Source organism: Nycticebus coucang, chromosome X (assembly GCF_027406575.1).
Source record: "Nycticebus coucang isolate mNycCou1 chromosome X, mNycCou1.pri, whole genome shotgun sequence".
In the NCBI taxonomy this organism is placed as follows: domain Eukaryota; kingdom Metazoa; phylum Chordata; class Mammalia; order Primates; family Lorisidae; genus Nycticebus; species Nycticebus coucang.
In genome coordinates this window covers 163854317-163878680 of record NC_069804.1, presented here as the reverse complement: position 1 = coordinate 163878680, position 24364 = coordinate 163854317, and the positions used below count along the sequence as shown (strand labels likewise).

At 40.9% G+C, this 24364-nt stretch overlaps 1 protein-coding gene and 2 pseudogenes across 1 annotated transcript; 1 reads left to right on the top strand and 2 right to left on the bottom strand.

The window, feature by feature from the left end:
* LOC128577232 (Krueppel-like factor 4) overlaps nt 1-24364 on the top strand; it is an 873632-nt pseudogene that overhangs the window by 391265 nt on the left and 458003 nt on the right.
* LOC128577233 (Krueppel-like factor 4) overlaps nt 1-24364 on the bottom strand; it is a 793492-nt pseudogene that overhangs the window by 392403 nt on the left and 376725 nt on the right.
* On the bottom strand, nt 11194-21365 carry LOC128577236 (histone-lysine N-methyltransferase PRDM7-like). The gene is made up of 4 exons (XM_053579382.1): nt 21308-21365; nt 19993-20264; nt 19552-19619; nt 11194-11377 (listed from the first exon to the last, which is right to left on the bottom strand). Exons 1-4 carry the CDS (start codon nt 21360-21362, stop codon nt 11194-11196), a joined length of 579 nt encoding a protein of 192 aa, XP_053435357.1. The 5' UTR covers nt 21363-21365.

Here is a 24364-nt window from a genome sequence, read left to right as displayed (position 1 = left end):
TGTTATCAAAAGGTTATGGAACTCTGTCCTTCTGGTCAAAACGTTTGAGATGGAACACGTTGGCTGATAGCGTTTTATTAAATTTAGCTTTACCTTTAGTAAGCTAATTTAATATTACTCCCAGGAGGAGGGGCAAGATGGCAGACTGGAGCCAGCTTTTGACAGTAGTTCCAGTCCAGAGGGAAGGATAATGACCAGAAAGTACCCAATAAAGCTGAAGACTGGGAGCTCAGCTGAGAGGGAAGAGTGATAACTGCACGTCACCTCTGCTGAGGCAAACTGACTCCAAGAAAGAAAATTTCAGGTATAAACCTCATCCCAAAGGAAAATTGTCCACTCCTTCCCAATGAGAGGTTTTTTTTTTTTGTTTTTTTTTTCTCTTGCTGTGATATGTTTTCTACAGGTGAGCAGTGAACTGATGACCTCTTGTCTCACCCCATGGGAGAGAGTTGCAGGAAGTGGGAACTACTTTTCCAGAGGACCCTTCTGTGACCCTGAGCACTCTCTGAGCCAGGCATGAAAGTTGAACAAACGTTTTCTATGCCTTTTTTTTTTTCTTTGCAGTTTTTGTCCAGGGCCAGGTTTGAATCCACCACCTCCAGTATATGGGGCCAGTGCCTTACTCCTTTGAGCACAGGTGCCACCCTTCCATGCCATTGTGAACTTTCATTCCAACCTTCCTCCCTCACCTGATGGCCAAGAAGCCTAACCCCTACAGTAACCAGAATATCTGCGATACATTGCCAGGTCCAGGCATTGCAAGGACCGTGGTAGAAAAGCTGCACTGTAACAGTGAGCCCAGTAGTAGTGTAGACAAAGTGGTGGAGGCTGTCGGCCTTGGCTCTGCAAAAGTGCAAACCAGCTGTGGGAGGAGGCTTGTGAGCCACCCACCCACGCTGCTAGAACAGAGTGCCCCATGTCATACCCTTCCAGAGCTGCCCGCCATGCGCTTGGACCTGCCAGAGATGCTGCATGCATGTCCCACCCCGCAAGAGCCACTGTGGGCTCCATCCTGCCAGAGCTGCCCACAACACACCACACCCAGCCAGAACCCCTCGCTGCACACCTGTCCCTGCTACTGGAGCTGCACACCCCATGCTCCCACAGCCCCCACTACAACCACTTCCCTGGCCGTGGGAGCCACCTGGAAGCTCCACAGGGACACTCCCCACAAAGATTCAGCAATAGTAGAGAGATCCCACCAGTGTCTAATCTGGGAGAAACAACTCCCCAACACTGAGGACTGCCAGAGGAAGCTATACCTTCCCCTATAGTGATACCAGTGGTGCAGAGAAGCTGGGCAAAGGCATGGTGGCTGAGGAAGAAAATTATTTGCTTACTTGTTATCCTCAGGTTCGGTCTGAGCTCAGGTGGAACACTCCCCAGTTGCCATTGAGTACCAAAGACAGGCAGGCCCGATCTCCCAGCTGGCCACTGGCAGACGTTGGTGGCCGGGCCAAAGGTACATTAACTTTCCTTTGAATCTGGTAGGTGCAATGCCCTGGCACATCTGCTTATTAGAGGGAGCAAGACCTCAGCCCTGTGGGGTTACCAGTGACTGGGCATTAAAGAGGTGCAAGGTGGGGAAAGATGCACCAGACCCCTGGTCCAACTCTACTACTGGGTGGGCCTTTCTGACTCCACAGAGCACTGGAGTTAGCCACATTTGAGCAGCCAGTAGACCTCTACTATCTAGTTACTGGAGACCTTTCAAACTCTCCCACTTGACATTTGGTACTAAGGGGTCAATGGTGTGGAACTCCTAACCTGGGCCAGTGACCCAAGGACCCACTCGGTGGTACCTTGGTTGTGTACTAACAGGAAGGGTTGATTTTCCTCTTCCAGTTGTTGCCTGTGGGTGGTGTGGTGTCTTAGTTGCTTGTATTTCTCCACAGCTGAGATGTCAATGTGTAGCCACTGATCCACTAGGATCAGACAAAGACCAGCTGAATACAAGACAGAGCCACCTAACCCCACCACACCAAGCAGGTCCCCAGAGACTCAGACTGTAATACTGTACAGGTCCTTTGCAAAGTTGTAGGGGGAAAAGCTATGGTTACCAATCCCACACCCTTGGCAAAGGGCTGGTTAACCACAACTCCAGGAACACCCAATCCAATTTCACCTTACCTGCCCATCTAGCCAAACGTTGAAAAATAATCATGGGGTGGAATCAGCGGAAAAACTCTGGCAACATGAATAATCAGTAAATCAACTCCTCCAAGGAATGACAAAACTGACACATCAGATGATCCCATTATTAAACAAATGGCTGAGATGTCAGAAATCAAGTTCAGAATTTGGATGGCAAGTAAGATCAACAGAATGGAGGTAAAAATGGAATTAGAATTTCAAGGAGTAATTCAAAAGTTGTCTCAAGAACTCAATGAATTCAATGACAAAATCACCAAAGATCTTGACACATTGAGGCAAGAACGTGTAGCTCTTAAAGATCTGAGAAATACAGTAGAATAACTCAGTAAAAGAATGAAACAGGCAGAAAAAAGGATCTCTGACATTGAAGACAAAGCTTTTGAACGCTCCCAAATACTCAAAGAGGAAGAGAAGTGGAGAACAAAAACGGACCATTCCCTGAGCGAATTGTAGGACCACTCCAAAAGAGCAAACATTCGCATTATAGGAATCCCTGAAGGAGAAGAGGTTGCTTTAAAGGCCCAGATGCTCTACTCTAAGAGATAATCGAGAACTTCCTAAACATGGCAAGATTCTGAAGTCCAGATAGCAGTTAGTTTCAGAACCCCAGCACAACTCAATCCAAACAAAACATCTTCTACACACATTATAATTAACTTCTCCAAAGTTAATATGAAGGAGAAAATTCTGCAAACAGCCAGATGTAAAAAAACCATAACTTACAAGGGGAAGAATATTAGAATGACTACAGATCTCTTTGCTGAAACCTTTCAAGCTAGAAGAGGATGCTCATCGACCTTTAACATGCTAAATCAAAATTACTTTCAACCCAGGATCCTATATCCAGCTAAAGTGAGCTTCACTTATGATGGAGAAATTAAATACTTTAATGACATTCACATGTTGAAGAAATCTGCCATAACTAAACCTGCTCTCCAGGATATTCTCAGGCCTATCCTCCACAATGAAAACCACAATGCTCTACCACCAAAATAAACTCACTAAGAAACTTTTGATCAAACTCCAACTTCCACAGTGGCAAAAGGATTAAAAATGTCCACTGGACTTTTGAACAACTCGATACCCAAAAGACTACCAGGATTATCAATACTCTTAGTTAATGCGAATGGCTTAAATTGTCCTAGAAAGAAGCACAATTTGAATGACTGGATACAAAAACTCAGGCCAGATATCTGATGCATACAAGAATCTCATCTTACCTTAAAAGATAAATATAGACTCAGGTCGTCTATAATTCAGACAAGTGGAAATCAGAAAAAAAGCATGTGTTGCAAATTTATTTGCAGGTACAATAGGCTTTAAACCAACAAAAGTAAGGGAAGATGACGATGGTCACTTTATATTTGTTAAGGGCAACACTCAACATGATGAAATTTCAATTAACATTTATGTAACCAACCAGAATGTGCCTCAATTTATAAAAGAGACTAACAGACACGAGCAACTTGATTTCCTCCGGCTCCATAATATTAGGAGATTTTAACACGCCCTTGATAGTGTTGGATAGAACCTCCAATAAGAAATGAAGCAAAGAAATTCTAGATTTAAATGTAACCATTCAACACTTGGATTTAACAGACATCTGCAGAACATTTCATCCTAACAAAACTGAATACACTTTCTTCTCATAAGCCCATGGAACATCCTCCAGAATTGATCATATCTTAGGTCACAAGTCTAACCTCAGCAAATTTAAAAGAATAGAAATTATGCCTTGCATCTTTTTGGACCATCATGGAATAAAAGTTGAACTCAGTAATAACAAGACTCTGCATATTCATACAAAAACATGGAAACTAAATAACCTTATGCTGAACGACAGGAAATTACCACATTTTTGGAACAAAACGATAATGAAGCCATGAATTACCAGAACATCTGCATACCACAAAGTCAGTCCTAAGAGGGAAATTTACAGCATTGCAAGTGTTCCTCAAAAGAATGAAAGGAGAGGAAGTCAACAATTTAATGGGACATCTCGAGCAACTGGAAAAGGAAGAACTTTCCAACCCTAGACCCAGCAGAAGAAAAGAAATAACTAAAGTTAGAGTAGAACTAAATAAAATTGAAAATAGAAGAATCATATAACAGATCAATCAATCAAAAAGTTGGTTTTCTGAAAAGGTCAATAAAATAAATAAACCTTTGGCCAAACTAACCAGAAGCAGAAGAGTAAAATCCCTAGTTTCATCAATCAGAAATTATAAAGGCCAAATAACAACAAACTCCTCAAAAATTCAACAAATCCTCAATGAATATTACATAAAACTCTATTCTCACAAGTATGAAAATCTGAAGGAAATAGACCATTACTTGGTAACCTTCCTAGACCTAGCCAGAAAGAAGTGGGAATGTTGAACAAGCCTATAACAACTTCTGAAATAGCATCAACTATAAGAAATTTCCCAAAAAGAAAAGCCCAGGACCAGATGACTTCACATCAGAATTCTACCAAACCTTTAAAGAGGAACTAGTGCCTATATTCCTTAACCTTTTCCAAAACATAAATAAAGAAGGAATACTTCCCAACACATTTTATGAATCAAATATCACTCTGATTCCCAAAGCAGGAAAAGACCCAACAAGAAAAGAAAATTATATACCAATATCTCTAATGAATGTTGATGCAAAAATACTCACTAAGATCCTAGCAAACAGAATCCAAAACCACATCAAACAAATTATACATCACAAGCAGGTGGGTTTCATCCCAGGGTCCCAAGGATGGGTCAATATACCTAAATCCATAAATATAATACATCACATAAACAAATTAAAAAACAAAGACCATATGATCTCTCAATTGATGCAGAAAAAGCTTTTGATAATATCCAGCATCCTTTCTTGATCAGAACACTTAAGAAAATAGGTATAGAAGGAACATTTCTTAAACTGATAGAGGGCATCTACAGCAAACCCACAGTCAATATTGTATTGAATGGAGTAAACTTGAAATCATTTCCACTCAGACCAGGAATCAGGCAAGGATGCCCATTGTCTCCACTGCTTTTTAACATTGTAATGGAAGTCTTAGCCATTGCAATCAGGCAAGAGAAGGCAATCAAGGTGATCCAAATAGGACTACAAGAGATCAAACTGTCAATCTTCGCAAATGATATGCTTGTATATCTGGAAAACCCAAGGAACTCAACTACGAAACTCCTAGAAGTGATCAAGGAATAAAACAACGTCTCGGGTTAAAAAATTAACACTCACAAATCGTTAGTCTTTATATATGCCAACAATAGTCAAGGGCAAAAGACAATCAAGGACTTGCTTCCCTCTACAATAGTGCCAAAGAAGATGAACTATCTGGGAGTGTACCTAACAAAGCATGTGAACGATATCTGTAAAGAGAACTATGACACTCTGAGAAAAGAAAAAGCTGAAGATGTTAACAAATGGACAAATATACCATGCTCATGGCTGGGAAGAATCAACATTATTGAAATGTCTATACTACCCAAAGCAATCTACTCATTTTAATGCAATCCCTATTAAAGCACCTCTGTCATACTTTAAAGATCTGGGAAAATTAGTACTTCATTTTATATAGAAACAAAAAAAAAAAACCTTGAATAGCCAAGATTTTAATCAGAAATAAAAACAAAACAAGAGGAATCACACTACCGGACTTCAGACTATACTGTAAATCTATAGTGATCAAAACAGCATGGTACTGGCACAAAAATAGAGAGGTAGATGTATAGCAGAATTGAAAACCAAGAGATGAACCCAGATACTTATCATCATTTGATCTTTGATAAGCCTATCAAAATATAAATTGGGGGAACGATTCCCTATTTAACAAATGATGCTAGGTGAATTGGCTGGCGACTTGTAAAAGACTGAGACTGGACCTACACCTTTCTCCTCTAACAAAAATTGACTCTCACTGGTTAAAGGACTTAACCTTAAGACACGAAACTATAAAAATTCTTGGAGAAGAATTTTTGCAGGGGAACCACTTGAAAAAATTGGCCTGGGAAAATATTTCTTGATGAGGAACCCCGGGCAATTGAAGCAACATCAAAAGTACATTGCTTGGATCTGATTAAACTAAAAAGCTTCTGCACTGCCAAGAACGTAGTAAGTAAAGCAAGTAGACAACCCTCAGAATGAGAGAGGATTTTTGCAGGTTATATTTCTGACAAAGCTCTAATAATGACAATCCACGTAGAACTCAAACTTATGAATAAGGAAAGAACAAGTGATCCCATTTCATTGTGGCCAAGAGACATGAACAGAAACTTCTCTGAAGAAGACAGGTGCACGGTCTACAGACACGTGAGAAAATGCTCATCATCTTTGCACAGTCTACAGACACATGAGAAAATGCTCATCATCTTTGCACGGTCTACAGACACATGAGAAAATGCTCATCATCTTTAATCATCAGAGAAATGCCAACCAAAACTACTTTGAGATACAATCTAACTCCTGTAAGAGTAGCCCACATCAAAAAATTCCAAAACTACAGATGTTGGCATGGATGTGGAGAAAAGGGAACATTTCTACACTGCTTGTGGGAATACAAGCTAGTACGTTTCTTTTAGAAAGATGTTTGGAGAACACTCAGGGATCTAAATGTAGACCTGCCTTGCGATCCTGCAATTCCTCTACTAGGCATATATCCAAAAGGCCAAAAATCACTTTGCAACAAAGATATTTGCAACAGATTGTTCATTGCAGCTCAATTCATAATTTCCAAGTCATGGAAGAAGCCCAAGTGCCTATCGACCCATGAATTAATAAATTATGGCATATATATACCATGGGATACTATGCAACATTAAAAATATGGAGACTTTACCTCTTTTTTTTTTTTAACATGGATGGAACTGGAAAACACTCACACTTTCATATGAAAGATGAATCACAACTACAGCCCAGCATAAAGGAGGGAAGGGGAGGGGGAAGGAAAGCGAGGAGGGTGGTTCTATAGAGGGAGGGTTAATGGTGGGACTACACCTATGGAGCATATTACAAAGGTACAAGTCAAATCTGTCAAGTATAGAACACAAATGTCTTAACATTGTGATTAGGTAAATGAGGTGAAAGCTATGTTAATTAGTAGTATGTAAGCACTCCAATTTGTACAAATAATCAACACATTGAATCCCACAAAGGCATAAATGTATTCATGATCTATGTATATATGACTTAATAAAAAATAATTAAATTTTTTTTAAAAGTGCTCCCAGCTTGGCTTTATAGCGCACTAATGGTAAGGTAAAATTTAGATTTTGCTTTTAAACTAGATTTTCATGTAGAATTAATAGAAATAGTAAAAGATTTTTTGTTTGTCTTTTGAGTAAATTGTGTAAGAAAGGGGAGAGAGAAACATATTCAGTTTGCCTCCGTATTAGCCTTTTAGTTTGTGTTTTATTAGGTTTCCTAATTGTTTGGGAAATTGAGTGTCCCCTCTATCAAAGGTAAAGGTTTTTGCTTTTTGGAATCGTTTTTTGAAATTTCAGATTACTAACAATTAGGTTAGAATGTTTGTATTTGTTAGGTAAGGTCCCTGTCATAGTTGTTCCCCTAACCCAGAAGGTGTGCCATGTACCCTTACATTGTCCTCATTAGGTGAGAGCACACCAGTCCCTCTCTCCTCTCCCTCCTCTCCCCTACCCCTTCCCTCTTCTCTAACTTAAATTAAATCAAATTTTTCTCTTGTGTGGGTGTGTATTAGTTTGTATACTGGCTTATAATATTGAATGCATTGGATGCTTGCTTTTCCATTCTTGGATACTTTACTAAAGAGAAAATTGTCCAGCTTTATCAGTTTAACACAAAAGATGTAAAGTCTCCATGTTTTTTATTTTTCTTCTTAATACAGAATCTCACTCTGTCACCCTGGGTAGAGAGCCATGGCTTTATAGCTCACGGCAAACTTAAACACTTGGGCTTAAGCGATTCGCTTGTCTCAGCCTCCATATAACTGGGACTACAGGTGCCTGCCACCTGCCCTGCTAGTTTTTTTTTTTTTTTTTTTAGTATATATGGGGTCTTGATTTTATTCAGGCTGGTCTCAAACTCCTGAACTCAGGGATCCACCTGACTCAGCCTCCAAAATTATTGCGGAATGTGAGCTGTTGCTCCCAGATGAGTCCCCATCTTTTTGTGGGTATATAATACTCTTGTGATATACATATACCGAGTTTAAGAATCCATTCATGGGTTAGCAGGCAATTGGGGTGATTGTACATCTTGGCGATTGTAAATGGAGCTTTGATAAACCAGCTATTGTAAAAGTCCATATGCTGAAATGATTTTTTTTTCTAGGTAGATACCTGGTTTTTGAAATATTTAAATTATGATTTTGACTAAATGAAGGATTTATTTTGCAGTGAGCTGTGATTGAATATTATGATATCAAATCTTTAACTTTTGTTATTTGACAAACATCCACCAATTAAAATTTCAAATTTTATCTTATTTTTGTTGAAATAGAGTCTGACAGAGTCACTGGGGTAGAATGCCATGGAATCATAGCTTACAGCAAGCTAAAATTCCTGTGTTCAAGTGATCCTCTTCCCTCAGACTCCCAAGAAGCTGGGACTATAAGTACCTGCCACAATGACCAGTGGCTTTTCCAGTTTTAGTAGAGATTGGGCCTCACTTTCCCCAGGCTGGTCTGGAACTCCTGAGCTGAGGTGATCCACCAGCTCTGCCTCCCACAATAATGAGATTATAGGTGTGAGCCACTGTGCCTGGCCTCAAATTATTTCCTATATCAGGGCCCTAGTAGTCCAAGAGAGACATACTTGTCTTATTTTGTATGCAAAATAGTAGAGGCAGGGTTAAATATAAAAAGGATGTTCAACATCCTTTGGTGGTATTTACATTAATGGGTAATAAATGTGTTCCACAATTGTATGAGACCACAAACATTCTGATATGATTTGGTATATATTAAAAGCAATAATTGTAACAGTGTACAAGCATTACCACTTAGACATTAGGGCAAGGGTCAGGATTAGGGGTTAGGGTCAGGTACAGGGCTAGTGTCTGGGCTAGGTTCAGGGCTAGGTTACGGTCAGGTTGAAGATCAGAGTTAGTGGTCAGGGTCAGGGTCAGGGTCAGGACTAGGCTCAGGGCTAGGGTAAGGGTTAGGGTTCGGGTTCAGGTTAGGGTTAGGCTAGGACTAGGGCTAGAGTTAGTGTTAGATTTAGGGCTTAGGGCTAGGGTTAGGGTTTAGTGTTTAGGGTTCAGGGCTAGGGCTATGTCTAGGGCCATAAATTAAGCCGTAGCTCAGTAAATTTAAATATTTGCTGATCTGACCGGGTGGAAATCATCTACTTTAGTGTGCATTTGTGTGATTTCTCATGATTGATATCGTTTCTGGGTCTTGTCTCTGCCCCTCAACCCTCTACCAGCCAGCCTCTGTGCCATTTCAAAGATGTGGCCAAGAACGGATCCCTCCATCACAGGTCTCTTGGCTTTCTGTCTATGGTTAGGGTTAGGGATAGGGTTTAGGGTTAGGGTTAGGGTTCAGGTTCGGCTAAGGGGTTAGGGTTAGGACTAGGGCTAGAGTTAGGGCTTTGACGTTTTTGTTTTGTTTGTCAATAGAAGAAGAGTATCTAGGATTCCCCTGAAGGAAGTGGAGGCATTCCCTCCGTGATTGGCCAGGGACACACCCAAACATGCACACAAATACATGACACATATGTGCAGGCACACACACATATATACTTTCAACTCCTACATCCAGACTGATACACCTACCTGGAAACCCCCTCCCTTGCATGCATGCATGACATAGCACACATGTACCTATGAATGCACACACGTGTCCTTGTCAGGCTTTCACTACAAAGGTTACATGGCTGGGAGGAAACTAGTACAGGAACCAGGAGACGCCAAGGGAGGGGTGAGGCAGCAGAAGGTAAGGCACATTAGAAGAACCCACACTTTCCCTAAAAGAAAGGAATTCCTTTCCCAGGCTCAACTCTGATTCTTCAATAATTGAACCAGATAGACTCCAGGCTTATACCTTTCCCTTAGGGGTTGGATTCTGTGGAGACCAGAGCTGAGTGTATGAGTTCCCTGTGGTCTTCCAGGACGCATCTCCCCTCAGTGATAACAGGGGAATGAGGTATATGCCTGGGCTTTAGATGTCTATGTAGAACAATTTATTAGAACAGAAGGTCAAAAATCCACCCATAAAACAACCACGGAGGGGATCCGTATGGCAAACACAAGTCAGCTCCCCTGAATACTGAAGGACCCCTTACCACTGTTTTTATTCCTCATCTCTAGTCATGAAAGTAGAAGACTTTTAAATTAGTTGTGTCTGCTTTTTACACTTTTGGGGAATCTAAGGGGTCACTAGACTTTCTCTGAAGCCCTCTTAGAGCTAGACTATAGAGGTGTGTTTTGGCCACATTTGCTTTCTTGTGGTTGTGGAAATATGATTTTATTACTAATGACTTCCCCGCCCTTTTTGAAAATGTCAGACTTCTCCCCTGTGTGTGTCCTCTCATGTCCGTGCAGGTTTGACTTATGGCTAAATCTGTGCCCACATTCACTGCAGACATAGGGCGTCTCCCTTATGTGTATCTTGTGGTGTGTGAGGAGGGTTGACTTATGGCTAAAACTTTGCTCACACTCCCTGCACACATAGGCGTTGTCCCCTGTGTGTGTCCCCTGGTATGTGAGGAGGGTTGACTTATGGCTTAATCCTCGCTCACACTCCCTGCAGGCATAGGGCTTCTCCCCTGTGTGTTTCCTCTGGTGTGTGAGGGGGTTTGACATAATGAAGCTTTGCTCACACTCCCCATTTGCAATCTTTTACGATTCTTGAGATTCTTACCTTCACACATAATTTGCCAGTTTCCTGTGGACCCATATTCTGGCCTGGTTCTATCATTCTTTCACCCTCCCTAGACCTCCCCATTTGTCCTTTAGCTGGGTGAAAAGATATCCCTGAAATCCTGCTCTGCTGTGTCTTTTCTGAGAGGGTTTTGACATTTTGTTGACTTCTTGGCCTTCGTTTTGTCATTCCGGCCGGGTGGATCAGAAAGTTGTTGCTCCTGACTCTGATAGCCAGGGCAGGGATTCTCTGGTCCACGGTGCTTTCTTCCAGATGTTCCTGGGGAGATCTGAGAGGAGTGGGTGCCTTCTACATGTTGACTGAGGGACTTCTGACTGGAGAAGGCCAGAGAGCATGATGGACATGGATGATTCTACGGCTTTGCATCTGCTGAGAGAGGAAGTGTTCGGTCAGAACAGATGTAAACAATGCTGTCTGGGCCATCTACTTTGTGGTGTAGTAAAGCCTGTTCCACTGATCATTCTTGGGTATATTAAAAAGGTAGATGCTCTCCCACCATGGGTCTGGTAGACCTTTCCTGTCCATTTTTCTTTTTCTTTTTTTGACATATACACGTGTTTATTAGGTTTCCGTTTTTGTCTTCACAAAATTAAAGAGGCTTAAAATTTAATAACAATAACAATGTTTAAGATAAGGACTAGAAACAAAAACCTCATAAAGAATGAACAAACATAAATACATTCAGAAAAGAAATCAGAGAATTGCTGCATCAAAATATTAAGCAATAATAATAATAATACAAAGAAAAGTAACATTTGCATTGTCATATAAGAGTATGTCTATTATAGAATGCTTTAACTCTGAGATTCAGTATGCAATCATTAGTTAACTTATTTTTTTTAAGTCTCAGAAAAAAGATAACTAGCATTTATAAATAAAAGTAAAAGATAATTTCAAAAAACAGATTATGCCAAATCTTACAGACAATAGAAAAAGGAGAAATCCTTCAAAATCATTCTACTTGATCTGGGTACATCTGATATTAAAATTGGAGAGAATATATTATTATAAAGGGGAAATTACTAACATATGTTACTTATGAATGAGGATGCAATATCCCAAACAACATATTAACAAGTTGAATTAAAAATTAATATTGAAGTAATGTACTTTGGTCAAAATTAAATCCAATTTATGTCAGAATTAGTCACAATTTTATTTTCTTGTCTTTTTTTTTCTTCTTCTTTTCCTTTCCCTCACCCACTCCCTCCTTCTCTATCTGGTCTCCCCTTCCCCCATTCCCCACTGTGTCAGTAATTGTCATTAATTGTTCCCATATCAAAATTGAATATATAAGATTCATACTTCTCCATTCCTGTGATGCTTCACTAAGGATAATGTGTTCCACCTCCATCCAGGTTAGTACAAATGCTAAAAAATCTCCATTTTTTATGGCTGAATAATATTCCATGCTATGCATATACCACAGCTTACTAATCCATTCCTGGATTGAAGGGCATTTAGGTTGCTTCCACATTTTAGAAATTGTAAATTGGGCTGCGATAAACAGCCTAGTACAAGTGTCTTTATAATAAAAGGTGTTGTTTTATTTTCCTCGATGGATGCCCAGTAATAAGATTGCAGGATCAAACAGGAGGTCTAGGTTGAGTTCTTTGAGGTTTCTCCATACTTCCTTCCAAAAAGGTTGTATTAGTTTGCAGTCCCACAGTAGTGCAAAAGTGTTCCTTTCTCTCCACAACCGCGCCAGCATCTGCAGTTTTGAGATTTTGTGATATAGGCCATTCTTGCTAGGGTTAGATGATATCTCAGGGTGGTTTTAATTTGCATTTCCCTAATAATTAGGGATGATGAGCATTTTTTCGTATGTTTACTGGCCATTCATCTGTCATCTTTAGAGAAGATTCTATTCATCTCTCTTCCTCATAGATTTATGGGATTGTTGGTGTTTGTCTTGTGGGTTAATTGAAGTTCTGTATAGATCCTGGTTGTTAAGCGTTTGTCTGATTCAAAATATGCAAATATCCTTTCCCATTGGGTAAGTTGTCTATTTGCTTTGGTTGTTGTCTCCTTGGCTGTACAGAAGCTTTTCGGTTTAATGAAATCCCATTTGTTTATTATTGCTGTTGTTGCTATTGCCATGGCAGTCTTCCTCATAAAGTCTTTCCCCAAACCAGTATCTTCCAGTGTTTTTCCTATTCTTTCTTTGAGGATTTTTACTGTTTCATGACTTAAATTTCAGTCCTTTATCCATCTTGAACCAATTTTTGTGAGTGGAGAAAGGTGTGGGTCCAGTTTCAGTCTTTTACATGTGGATATCCAATTCTCCTAGCACCATTTATTGAATAGGGAGTCTTTCTCCCAGTGGACGCTGTTGTTTGGTTTATCAAAGATTAGGTGGCTGCAAGTTGTTGGTTTCATTTCCTGGTTTTCTATTCGATTCCAAATGTCTATGTCTCTATTTTTTGTGCCAGTACCATGCTGTCTTGACCACAATGGCCTTGTAATACAGCCTGTAATCTGATATGGTGATACCCCTGGCTTTGTTTTTATTACTAAGAAGTGCCTTAGCTATGCCGGGTTTTTTCTGGTTCCATACAAGACACAGAATCATTATTCCCAAAACTTGAAAGTAGGATGTTGGTATTTTAATAGGGATGGCATTGAATCAGTAAATTGCTCTGGGAAGTATAGACAATTGTAACAATGTTGATTCTTCCCAGCCATGAGCATGGCATGTTGTTCCATTTGTTAATGTACTCTGCTATTTCCTTTCTTAGGGTTTCCTAATTTTCTTCATAGAGGTCCTTCACCTCTTTTCTTAGGTATATTCCTAAGTATTTCATTATCTTTGGGGCTATGGTGAAGGGAGTTGAGTCCTTATTAACCTCTCATATTGGCTGTTGTTGGCATTTACGAAGGCAACTGACTTCTGGACATTGATTTTATATCTTGACACATTACTGTACTTTTTGATGACTTCCAAGAGTCTTGTGGTTGAGGCTTTAGGGTTCTCTAAGTATAAGATCATATCATCAGCAAAAAGGGAGAGCTTGACCTCCTCTGCTCCCATTTGGATGCCCTTTATTTTCTTGTCTTGTCTAATTGTATTGGCTAGAACTTCCAGAACTATGTTGAATGGTACTGGTGACAGAGGACAATCTTGTCTTGTTCCAGTTCTAAGAGGAAAAGTTTTCAGTTTTACTCCATTCAGTAAAATATTAGCTGTGGGTTTGTCATAGATAGCTTTGATCAGTTTCAGAAATGTGCCACCTATGACTATATTCCTCAGTGTTCTAATTAGAAAAGGATGCTGGATTTCATCCAATGCTTTTTCTGCATCTATTGAGAGGATCATATAGTTTTTGCTTTTGCTAGTGTTTATATGGTGAATAACGCTTATAGTCTTGCGTATATTAAACCAGCCTTGCATCCCTGGGATGAAACCTACTTGATCATGATGTATGACTTTTTGATGATAAGCTGTAATCTATTGGCTAGGGGTTTGTTGGGAATTTTTGCATCTATATTCATTACTGAAATTGGTCTGAAATTCTCCTTTTTACTTAGGTCTTTTCCTGCTTTTGGTATGAGCATGATATTTGCTTCATAGAACGTGTTGGGGAAGATTTCTTCCTCCTCATTTTTTTGGAATAATTTCTGCAGTACAGGAGCAAACTCTTCTTTGAAAGTTTGATAAAATTCTGGTATGAAGCCATCCGGATCAGGGCATTTTTTTTTTTTTTAGAAGCTTTTTTATTGTTTCTTTTTTAAAGAGTTTTTTTTTTTTTTTTTTTGTAGAGACAGTCTCACTGTACTACCCTCGGGTAGAGTGCCGTGGCGTCACACGGCTCACAGCAACCTCTAACTCTTGGGCTTACACGATTCTCTTGCCTCAGCCTCCCGAGCAGCTGGGACTACAGGCGCCCGCCACAACGCCCAGCTATTTTTTTGTTGCAGAAGCTTTTTTATTGTTTCTTTAATCTCAGTGCTAGAAATTGGTCTGTTCAGGAGATCTATTTTATCTGGGGTAAGTCTAGGGAGAAGGTGAGATTCCAAATATTCATCCATTTCCTTCACATTGTCAAATTTCTGGGTATAAAGTTTCTGATAGTATTCAAAGATGATCTCTTGTATCTCTGTGGCAACAGTTGTTATTTCCCCTTTGTCATGTCTGATCGACGTTACTAGAGATTTTACTATTTTATTTCTAGTTAGTCTGGCCAAAGGTTTATCTATTTTATTTATTTTTTCAAAAATCTAACTCCTTGTTTCATTAATTTTCTGAATGATTCTTTTGTTTTCAATTTCATTGATCTCTGATTTAATTTTGAATATTTCTTTTATTCTGCTGGGTTTAGGCTTAGATTGTTCTTCTTTTTCCAATTCCATAAGATGGCTTGTAAGTTTGTTCATATGCTCTCTTTCTGGTTTTTGAATGTAGGCTTCTAAAGCGATAAATTTTCCTCTCAGGACTGCTTTTGCTGTATCCCAGAGGTTTTGGTAACTGTGTCTTCATTGTTATACTCCAAGAAGTTAATGATTTCCTTTTTTCTTTCTTCCAGCACCCAACTGTCATTCAGCATAAGGTTTTTTAACTTCCATGCCTTTGTGTGAGGTTGACCCTTTTCATTAGAGTTGAGTCCCACTTTTAGTGTCTTGTGATCTGAGAAGATGCAAGGTAGAATTTCAATTCTTTTGATTCTGTTGAGGTTTGTTTTGTGTCCCAGGATATGATCAATTTTGGAGAATGTTCCATGGGATGATGAGAAGAATGTATATTCTTTGGGATGGAGTGTTCTATAAACGTCTATTAAGCACAGTTGTTCTAGGGTCTCATTTAAATCTCTAATATCTTTGTTTAATTTCTGTTTAGAGGATCTGTCCAGCTCTGAGAGAGGGGTGTTGAAGTCCCCTGTTATTATGGTGTTATAGGATATCATATAGCTCAGACTAAGCAACGTCTGTTTCAAGACTCTGGGAGCATTTAAATTGGGAGCATAAATATTTAAAATTGAAATATCTTCGTGTTGTAATTTTCTCTTGACCAATATGAAGTACTATCATTGACTTTTTTGACTTTGGTTGCTTTAAATCCACATGTATCTGAAAATAAGTTTGCAACCCCTGTTTTCTTCTGAATTCCGTTTGCCTGAAAAATTGACTGCCAACCCTTAACTCTGAGTTCTAATTTGCCTTTTGATGTGAGTGTCTTTCCTGCACACAACAAATAGATGACTTGTGTTTTTTAATCCAATCAGCCAACCTATGCCTCTTCAGTGGGGAATTCAAGCCACTGACATTTATTGAGATAATTGATAAGTGTGGTAGCGTTCTATCCATCTTATTTTGTGAAAGGCCATTGCTTAGCTTTGTCTTTTGCATCATTGTGGAAACTAGGTTCTGTCCTTTAATTTCCAGGTTTTTACATTGCTGAAGGTCCATTGTGATGGTCAGTGAGTACAACAGGTTGAAATATTTCCTGTGAAGCTGGTCTTGTTGTGGCAAATTTCCTCAATTTTTGCATATCAATAAAAGATTTGATTTCTCAGTCAATTTTAAAGCTTAGCTTAGCGGGATATAGATTCTGGGCTGGAAATTGTCCTGTTTAAGTAGATTAAAGATAGATGACCATTGTCTTCTGACAAGTTTCATTAGAGAAGTCCATGGACCAAAGGGCTCTGAGTCTTCCTGCCCCAACCAAGCAATGGATTGCCACAAATCATAAAATAAAAATATGTCCTTCCGGCTCAGCACATGTAGCTCAGCGGCGAGGGTGCCAGCAACATACACCAGAACTGGTAGGTTTGAACCCAGCCCGAGCCTGCCAAACAACTACAACTACAACTACAACAACCAAAAAAATAGCCGAGCATTGTGGTGGGTGCCTGCATTCCCAGCTACTTGGGAGGCTAAGGCAAGACAATCTCTTAAACCCAAGAGTCTGAGGTTGCTGTGTGCTGTGACATCATGGCACTCTACTGAGGGTGACATAGTAAGACTCTGTTTAAAAAAAAAAAAAAAATGTCCTTCCTCAGTCCACACAGCAAGTGTTCATGCTTGACTTAATGTCATTCCATCTTATAAGGCCCTTTTCAAACACAGTAGGAAGTCCTCTTTAACATGAATCCTTAATCAGACTTCTTACCTCCTGGATCTCCACCTTTATATCTCTCACCTGGAGACTGAGAAGCCTCTGAGGGGATCACTCACTACAGTCCATTTTCCGAAAATTAACCACAGCATCATCTCCAAGTGGAGAACCAAGCAGGGAACTGAAAGCTCCACCGCCATTCCCGTCCCACTCTGGAAACCCCCAGTGTCTTGCCATGAATCACTGACCCTGTGTTTCCAGGCTTCTCTGTGTCTCTCCCACTTGTGCTCTTACCCTCTCTGGTTCCTTCACCTGAGTGCTCTCTGACACCCTAACTCTTCCCTGCCCCAGGGCCATTGCACCAGCTCCTCCCCTTGCCCCGAATCCTTTTCCTACTGCTGTTTGCACCTCTCAAATGCCACCCCTGACTGGAACCTTCCCTGACCACCCTGCGACACCCCACCCTCTCGTTACACTCACGCCTGGGCACTTTTCCTTGACTAGTGTTCTCCAAAGCACTGATCACAGTCTGATATGCATGTGTCTGTGTGTGTGTGTGTGTCTGTGTGTATGTGTTGTTTCCTCATTCACGTGTCAGCTGCCCAGGAGCAGAGACTCTGAGCGTCTCCTTTAAGCTCCACTTCTAGCTCCCAGAAAGCTGGTACAGAGCAGCAATTCACAGACAACTAATTGGGATACTGAGTGAATGAACAACAATAGAAGCATATCACATAGCAATGTGGAGGAATTTAAAAAGAACAAACTAAACTGGTCAGAAGAAACTATCTTGTCAAGAGAGATGGTAGGTGAGACAACTTGCTTTTTTCCTTCACGGTTTTCAGCACTATCTGATGTTATAAATTTTGTGCCTGAAATGCTTAGAATATGAAATCAGAGCAAAAATCTAAAACTTTAAAAGTTGTTCCTAGAATTCAATGGAACATGACCTGAATTTTTTAATTTCAGAAGCACCTGACTGAAAATTTGACTAACTTTAGACTGTTTTACTCTACTTAGGAGTTGAGCTAGGCTGGGCGCAGTGGCTTAGGCCTGTAGTCCCAGGATGTTGGGAGGTTGAATAAGAAGGATCACTTGAGGCCTAGAGTTGAAGACTGCAGTGAACTACAATTGTAGCTAAAATAAAAATTAAAAAATGAAAATAAAAATACAGTGTAAGAGCTAAACCACGAGAATTCCCAAGGAGAAGCATTCCTTCCATTTCCTTCCTAAGGAGTCATCGTGGTACCCACCGTGCCCTGCTGTGAGTTCTTTCTTCCGCTTGCTGGCCCACGTGATGCCCAGTTTCTCGTCGTACTCGTCCCCATACCAGGTCATCAGTTCATAGCCTGGCCTGATGACCTGGCAGGCCGGATAGAAGATATACCTGTGGTATTGGAAGGCTGCCAGGTTCTGCTCCTCATCATCCCAGGCATAGTTCACATGCCTATGTTGAGCAGCAGAGGAAAAGAAGACAGGCAGTAAGTTCCCACCACCTGTCAGGCCCACATCTGGCTTGCTTCCTGGTGGTTAAAGCCTCCGTGCTCCAGTGCTGCACACTTCCCACTGCTCCTCAGACTGCCCTCTGCCCACACTCCACTCTTTTCAGTGTTCTATGAATTCCTGTCCTAGGTCCTGCTCACAGGCCTCATCCTGCCTGGAATGATCCCCCGCCACCTCTTTAGTCATTTTTTAAAGCCCAGTTCCAGACTTACCTCCACCTTCATGGGCCATAGGAGGAAGTGTCCTCTAGCTTCTTCAAACCCTATGCTAATTATACCACTGCACCTGCTGCTTGCTCACGTACTCTGTTTCTAGATTAGCACACACCATTCTACACTCAGTCCAAGTCGGCTTAGTCATGGTGAGAGGCTACCCCCAGTCTGTCCACAGTTTACCCAGATTCCGATAGAAACCTGGAGAACTGTCCTAGCAGAATAGCACAGAATAGTACATGTTTATTCGTATTCTGTGTCCCCAAGAAGATTTCTTGCCCTCACAGCTTAAAGATCCTTTGTTTTATGCTGTCTTGGCACTGTGTGTGTCTTGGAAAATAGGGAAATTATGGCATAATTTATATTCCCATAATTAAATGTTTCATGTCTATCTGCAGTACAGCCCCGGCAATGACATGGATGCATGATCTGTTCAAGTAATGAACTTCGTTTTCAAACTGGAACATAATAAGTGCTTAATAAATGTGGATTAGATAAAATAAAATGTGAATTCAGTGTCCCCGGTGAATCTAGGCTCTTCAAAGATTTGCTGCATCAATTTTATGTATCATAGAGATTTATATTTTGATAAAACTCATAACATTCATATTTTTGTCTCTTTTTCTAAATGTGGGTGATGTGCAAGTGCATCATATGGAGAAAAATAGAGGGAGAGGATACAAAAGCCACTGAAGGATGTGTGATGCAAAGGAAAGGAAACTGGGCTTGTGAGAGACAAACACCCTCTCTGGAACCCAGAAAACTACTGTCCTTACCTCATCCAGTTGCCCCGAGATTGATCCTTCCCATCTGCAATCTCATAGCAGTTTCTTCCCTTGGTGATCTGAGTTTCAATAAAACAAGTTAAAGGCTGTTTAGAGAGTAGTAATCAGATGACTTAGTTTTCTCTCCTGTCATGAGTGCCCCGGGAGACTGTGTGGACTCAGCTGTTAGCCTTAGGTGTCAGCTCCAAGTCTGAGTCCCACCGTCCTGTTGGAGCACAGGCCCACAGGGAGGATGCGCCTCTTTGGGCCCTGTGCCCCGGCATGCTCTCTGACCTTTACGTTGGAGTTCCCTGTCCATGCAGAGACCAGTGGGCACACAGAGCTCACCGTGTTATCTCTGTGCATGTCCTCCCAGGTAGAGGGTGACTTCCAACCAAAGGCACACAAGGGATGTGGGAAGCCAGAATAGGGGAAAGGGTAGGCACTTCTCACCTGCCAGGCGTATCCACTTCTGGGTGCCCCTTCATCTTCAGTGATCTGGCCCTCATAAGGGCCAAAGTTCAGCCCCAGTTGCAACTCAGATGCCTTATTCCATTCTCCAAGCCCAGCCCGAGGGATGCCCAATTGTGTAATACTCAGCCCAGGGGGCAGGGTCAGGGCTGCGCGGTTGGGATGCCCCACGTCCACTGCAGTGTCCTTTACAAATATAGGGGGCCCATGAACAGCACAGTGGTCAAGGAAGAAGTTCTGACACTTCTCACAATCTGGAAGGGAGAGTGGCAGCAATTAGGATAGGTGTAGTTCATGTTCTTGACATAAAGCACTTCACACAGAGCCCAGTGTTCACATCATTTAGCCTCACTCCTGTACTCCATGTCAGCAGACTAAAGGCAAGTTTGGGGGGCCAAAGGATGAGATGAAATTATTATATAAGGACACAACAGCCTTATGTGTGAGAAGGACAAAGGGTCACTCACAGGGATAGTCATCAACCTGAGGCTCGCTGACCTCTTTGTATGAATGGTCATACATTCTTTCTCGCATGTTATACATCCTCACTTCAATCTCATTTTTTCCTGAGATCTAAGTTGGGGAAGAGTAAGTGAGTGAAGGTGGGAGTCTGGGGTACTCCTCCCGGTTAAATCAGAAAATGTGAATTCTCCTACCATTAAAGTATCATTCATTCTTCTATAGACTCCCCTCCCCCAACCCCCAACTACTGGTTCATGATAAGAGAGAGGAAGACTCCACACCCACACTGAATACAGATGCCTAATTCACTTTCACTTTCTGGCTGTTCCCATTATCCTATTCCACTCCCAAACTTCTTACTTATGACACAGTTTATTCATACATTCATTCATTCACAAAAGATTTGTTGAGGGCACACTACATGATAGGCATGGAGCAAAGGCCGGGGCACTAAGAAAGCACGGTCTCCATTATCACAGATGGATTTCCCGGACACCTTGCATGTATCGATTCTTTTCTATTTGATGTCATGCTTTCACACAATCCATGAGGTGTGTATCCTTACCTTCTTTTTACAGATGAGCATTCAGGAGGTCTGATAAGTTAGAACATTATCCCAAGGCCCCAATGCTCCTATGCGGATTATAACCCAAGTGTGTGACTTCAACGTGAATGTTCTTACTTGCTATTCAGTACTGCACCCAACTTCTGGTCTCACAGCTTAGTCCAGCTTAAGCCCAGGCCTATCCAAAGTCAACCCCGTATATCTAGACCATACTCATCAAACTTCTAAAGCATAGAGGGAGACTAAAGTTCCCCAATTATTTTGTCTTACCTGACTTCTGTCTAGAGTGCTGTCCAGAGGCACTTGCTTCTCTGGGAGGGGACATGTGTTTCCGGTGCTGCTCTGAGCCACTAGTGTTCAATGAAATCACTGGTCCTGACAATTCTTTCAGACTAGACTCGTGACTTAATGGCGCCCTGGGCATTCCCTTCCATGTGAGGGTCATATATTAAAAGACAAAATGCATTTCTTTAGTTATTTAGGGCTTGCAGTGTGTTTTCACATGCATGACTTTAGTTAATACTTCAATAATCATTAGAAATGGCCAGGTGTGGTGGCTCATGCCTCTAATCCTAGCACTCTGGGAGGCCAAGGCATGTGGGTTGCCTGAGCTCAGGAGCTCCAGAACAGCTAGAACAATAGTGAAACTCTGTTTCTACTAAAAATAGAAAAACTAGTGAGATGTAGTGGTGGGTACCTGTAGCCCTAGCTACTTTGGAGGCTAAGGCAAGAGGATCACTGGAGCCCAGTAGTTTGAGGTTGCTGTGACCTATAATGATGCTTCAGTACTCCCCCCAGGGTGACTCTGTGAGACTCTGTCTCCAAAAGCCCAATCAATAAATCAATCATAAATAAGAATATTTAGAAAGGCCCTGGGTTCTGAATCCTAGAGGAAATAGGGAGGTCCGAAGAGGGCAGTAAGTCCAGGACTACAGCCCCTGCTTTATGGCTCTGTCCCTTCAACTTTCTGCCAAACTGTGCCATATAAGTGAAGGCAAAAGAGGGAGGTTACTTGACAAGACTAGCTGGGGAACCGACAGTGTCTCTAGACAACTAAAAAAGGGATGCTACAAGTTACAAATTGCAGTGTCCTAGAAAGAATATTTGACTTTGGGACTAGATTACTTAGTTGGTTTCCGTTCCAACTCTGCTAGAAATAGGGTGTGCCATCCTATTTCACTTCAGTTTCCTGATCCATAAATTGCCATATGTGCTAATTTTTAGTGTCACAGTGACCATCAAATGGAATAATGTTGGCCAAAGTGTTTTATGGGCTATTCAACAGTATACATATCAGAGTCATAATTTCTCTCATGGTCCAGATACCAATTTTCCCTCTCAATCATCTGCACAGTTTCGATCTAACGCAAGGATACTATCTGCAGCATTCTTTGATCCTGTTACTTGTTTTTTAATTTGTATGTTTGGAATCACTCGTTCAGAAAACATTCAAGGGACGCTCACATTGCTCACCATGCAAAGGCAGCAGGTTGAAACAAGTGATTCCAAACAGCATGAGAGTGGCCTAAATGAGCCTAGAGGAAGGAGCCATTATTCCTCCTACAGGAATAAGCATTTGGAATTGGTTCAGAAGGATATATTTCTACTGAATAGTGTATTACCTATATGAAGTCCTAAGTTATTTTGTTTGTTCTTTGTTCAGTCTTCAAACCCGAAGCCCCTCGGGGCTGGAACCTGGTTGCTTTTATCAAAATGAGTCCCCTAAGAGGGGAGCGACCCCATCCCTTGTCATCTGGGACAATCCCTAGTACACCCTGTCTGAATATCTGTGAGCTTCCCTTGGTCAGAGCATCTTCCTGCATCTCTCACTTGACCATAACCTCTGGGAAAACTGAGGTTGGAAACTCAGTCAGATGAATGATCTAGAAATAAGACAGAATAAATTTTATAAAACAATTAAACTTTTAATGAGCTCCTAAGTGCTTTAGGGAAGTTTTGGATTAGACAGCAAAAACACTAAACGTGATCTCAGGTGTATAACTGAATATTTTTGTACCACACCTTCCTCATCCATAACGTAGTTATAGTTTTAGTGCCTACTTCACAGGGTTGTTGACAGGTTTCAGTGAATTTCTTCAGGTGAAATACTTAAAATAATTCTAAAGTAGTTCCAAAATAAGACAATGATAGCAATTATTGCTACTGTTCTTATTAACTGTGAAAATGATGATAATGATGTGAGGCAATGTGCTAAAGAGACCAGGAAAGGAGGGAGCAGTTGCAAGACACTCTGTGCATTCTCCTTCGATTACCTGTGAGAAGACTTTCTTGTCAGTAGGGTTTGGAAGACACTCACCTTCTGGCGTTTACTCTGTTCCATTCTGAAGGCTATTGTTTGCCTAAAAGGTGATAAGAAACCAGGGGTTTGGTTGGTAAATGTTTCCAGATTCTGGAGATTCTCATAAGAAACGGGGGTTTCTGAACTAGCGAGTGATAATTCCGAGTATTAACCAAGGGTTATTTGAAAATGTTTTCTGAAATCTCCTTAAGACCTATGCTTCTTTTGGAGACATCGCTTATTTTCTTAAAATGTTTCTTTCAAAATAGGAAAAACTTCAGCTCTGCTTCACCCTTTGTTCACAAGGTATATATTATTTTTATTAAAAAAAAATAAATTGACTTTAGCGAGGTGTAGTGGCACGCACCTGAAATCCCAGCTACTCAGGGGGCTGAAGTGGGAGAACTACTTGCATCCAGGAGTGTGAGACTAGCTTGAGAAACATAACAAGACCCTGTCTTTGGAAACATAAAAAATAAAATACAATAAATTGGCTGGCTTTTCACAACAAATACACTAAACAAACTAGGAATAGAAAGAAATTATCAGTGAGGCGCAGTGGCTCATGACAGCAATTCTAGCACTCTGGGAGGCCGAGGCAGGTTGGTTGCCTGAGCTTATGATTTCGAGACCAGCCTAAGCTAAAGAGATACCCTGTCTCTACCCCATTATAGTGGGTACCTGTGGTCCCACCGACTCAGGAGGCTAAGACAGGATGATCTCTTGAGACCAAGAATTTGAGGTTGCGGTGAGCTCTCAGCATTCTACCCAGGCTGACTGAGTGAGATATCTTGAGTGACTCTGTCTCACAAAAAAAAAAAAATAAATAATAATAATAATAAGGAAATGACCTCATCATAAAAAAAGGTCATATAGATAAAAACCAAATCTAACATCATACTTAACTGGGAAAATTTAAAAGCCTTTAGTCTAAGGTCAGAAGCAAGGTAAAGATCCCTCTCTTGTTACTTTTATTCAACATAATACTGGAAGTCCTTGCCAGAGGAATTAGGCAAAAACAAAGAAAT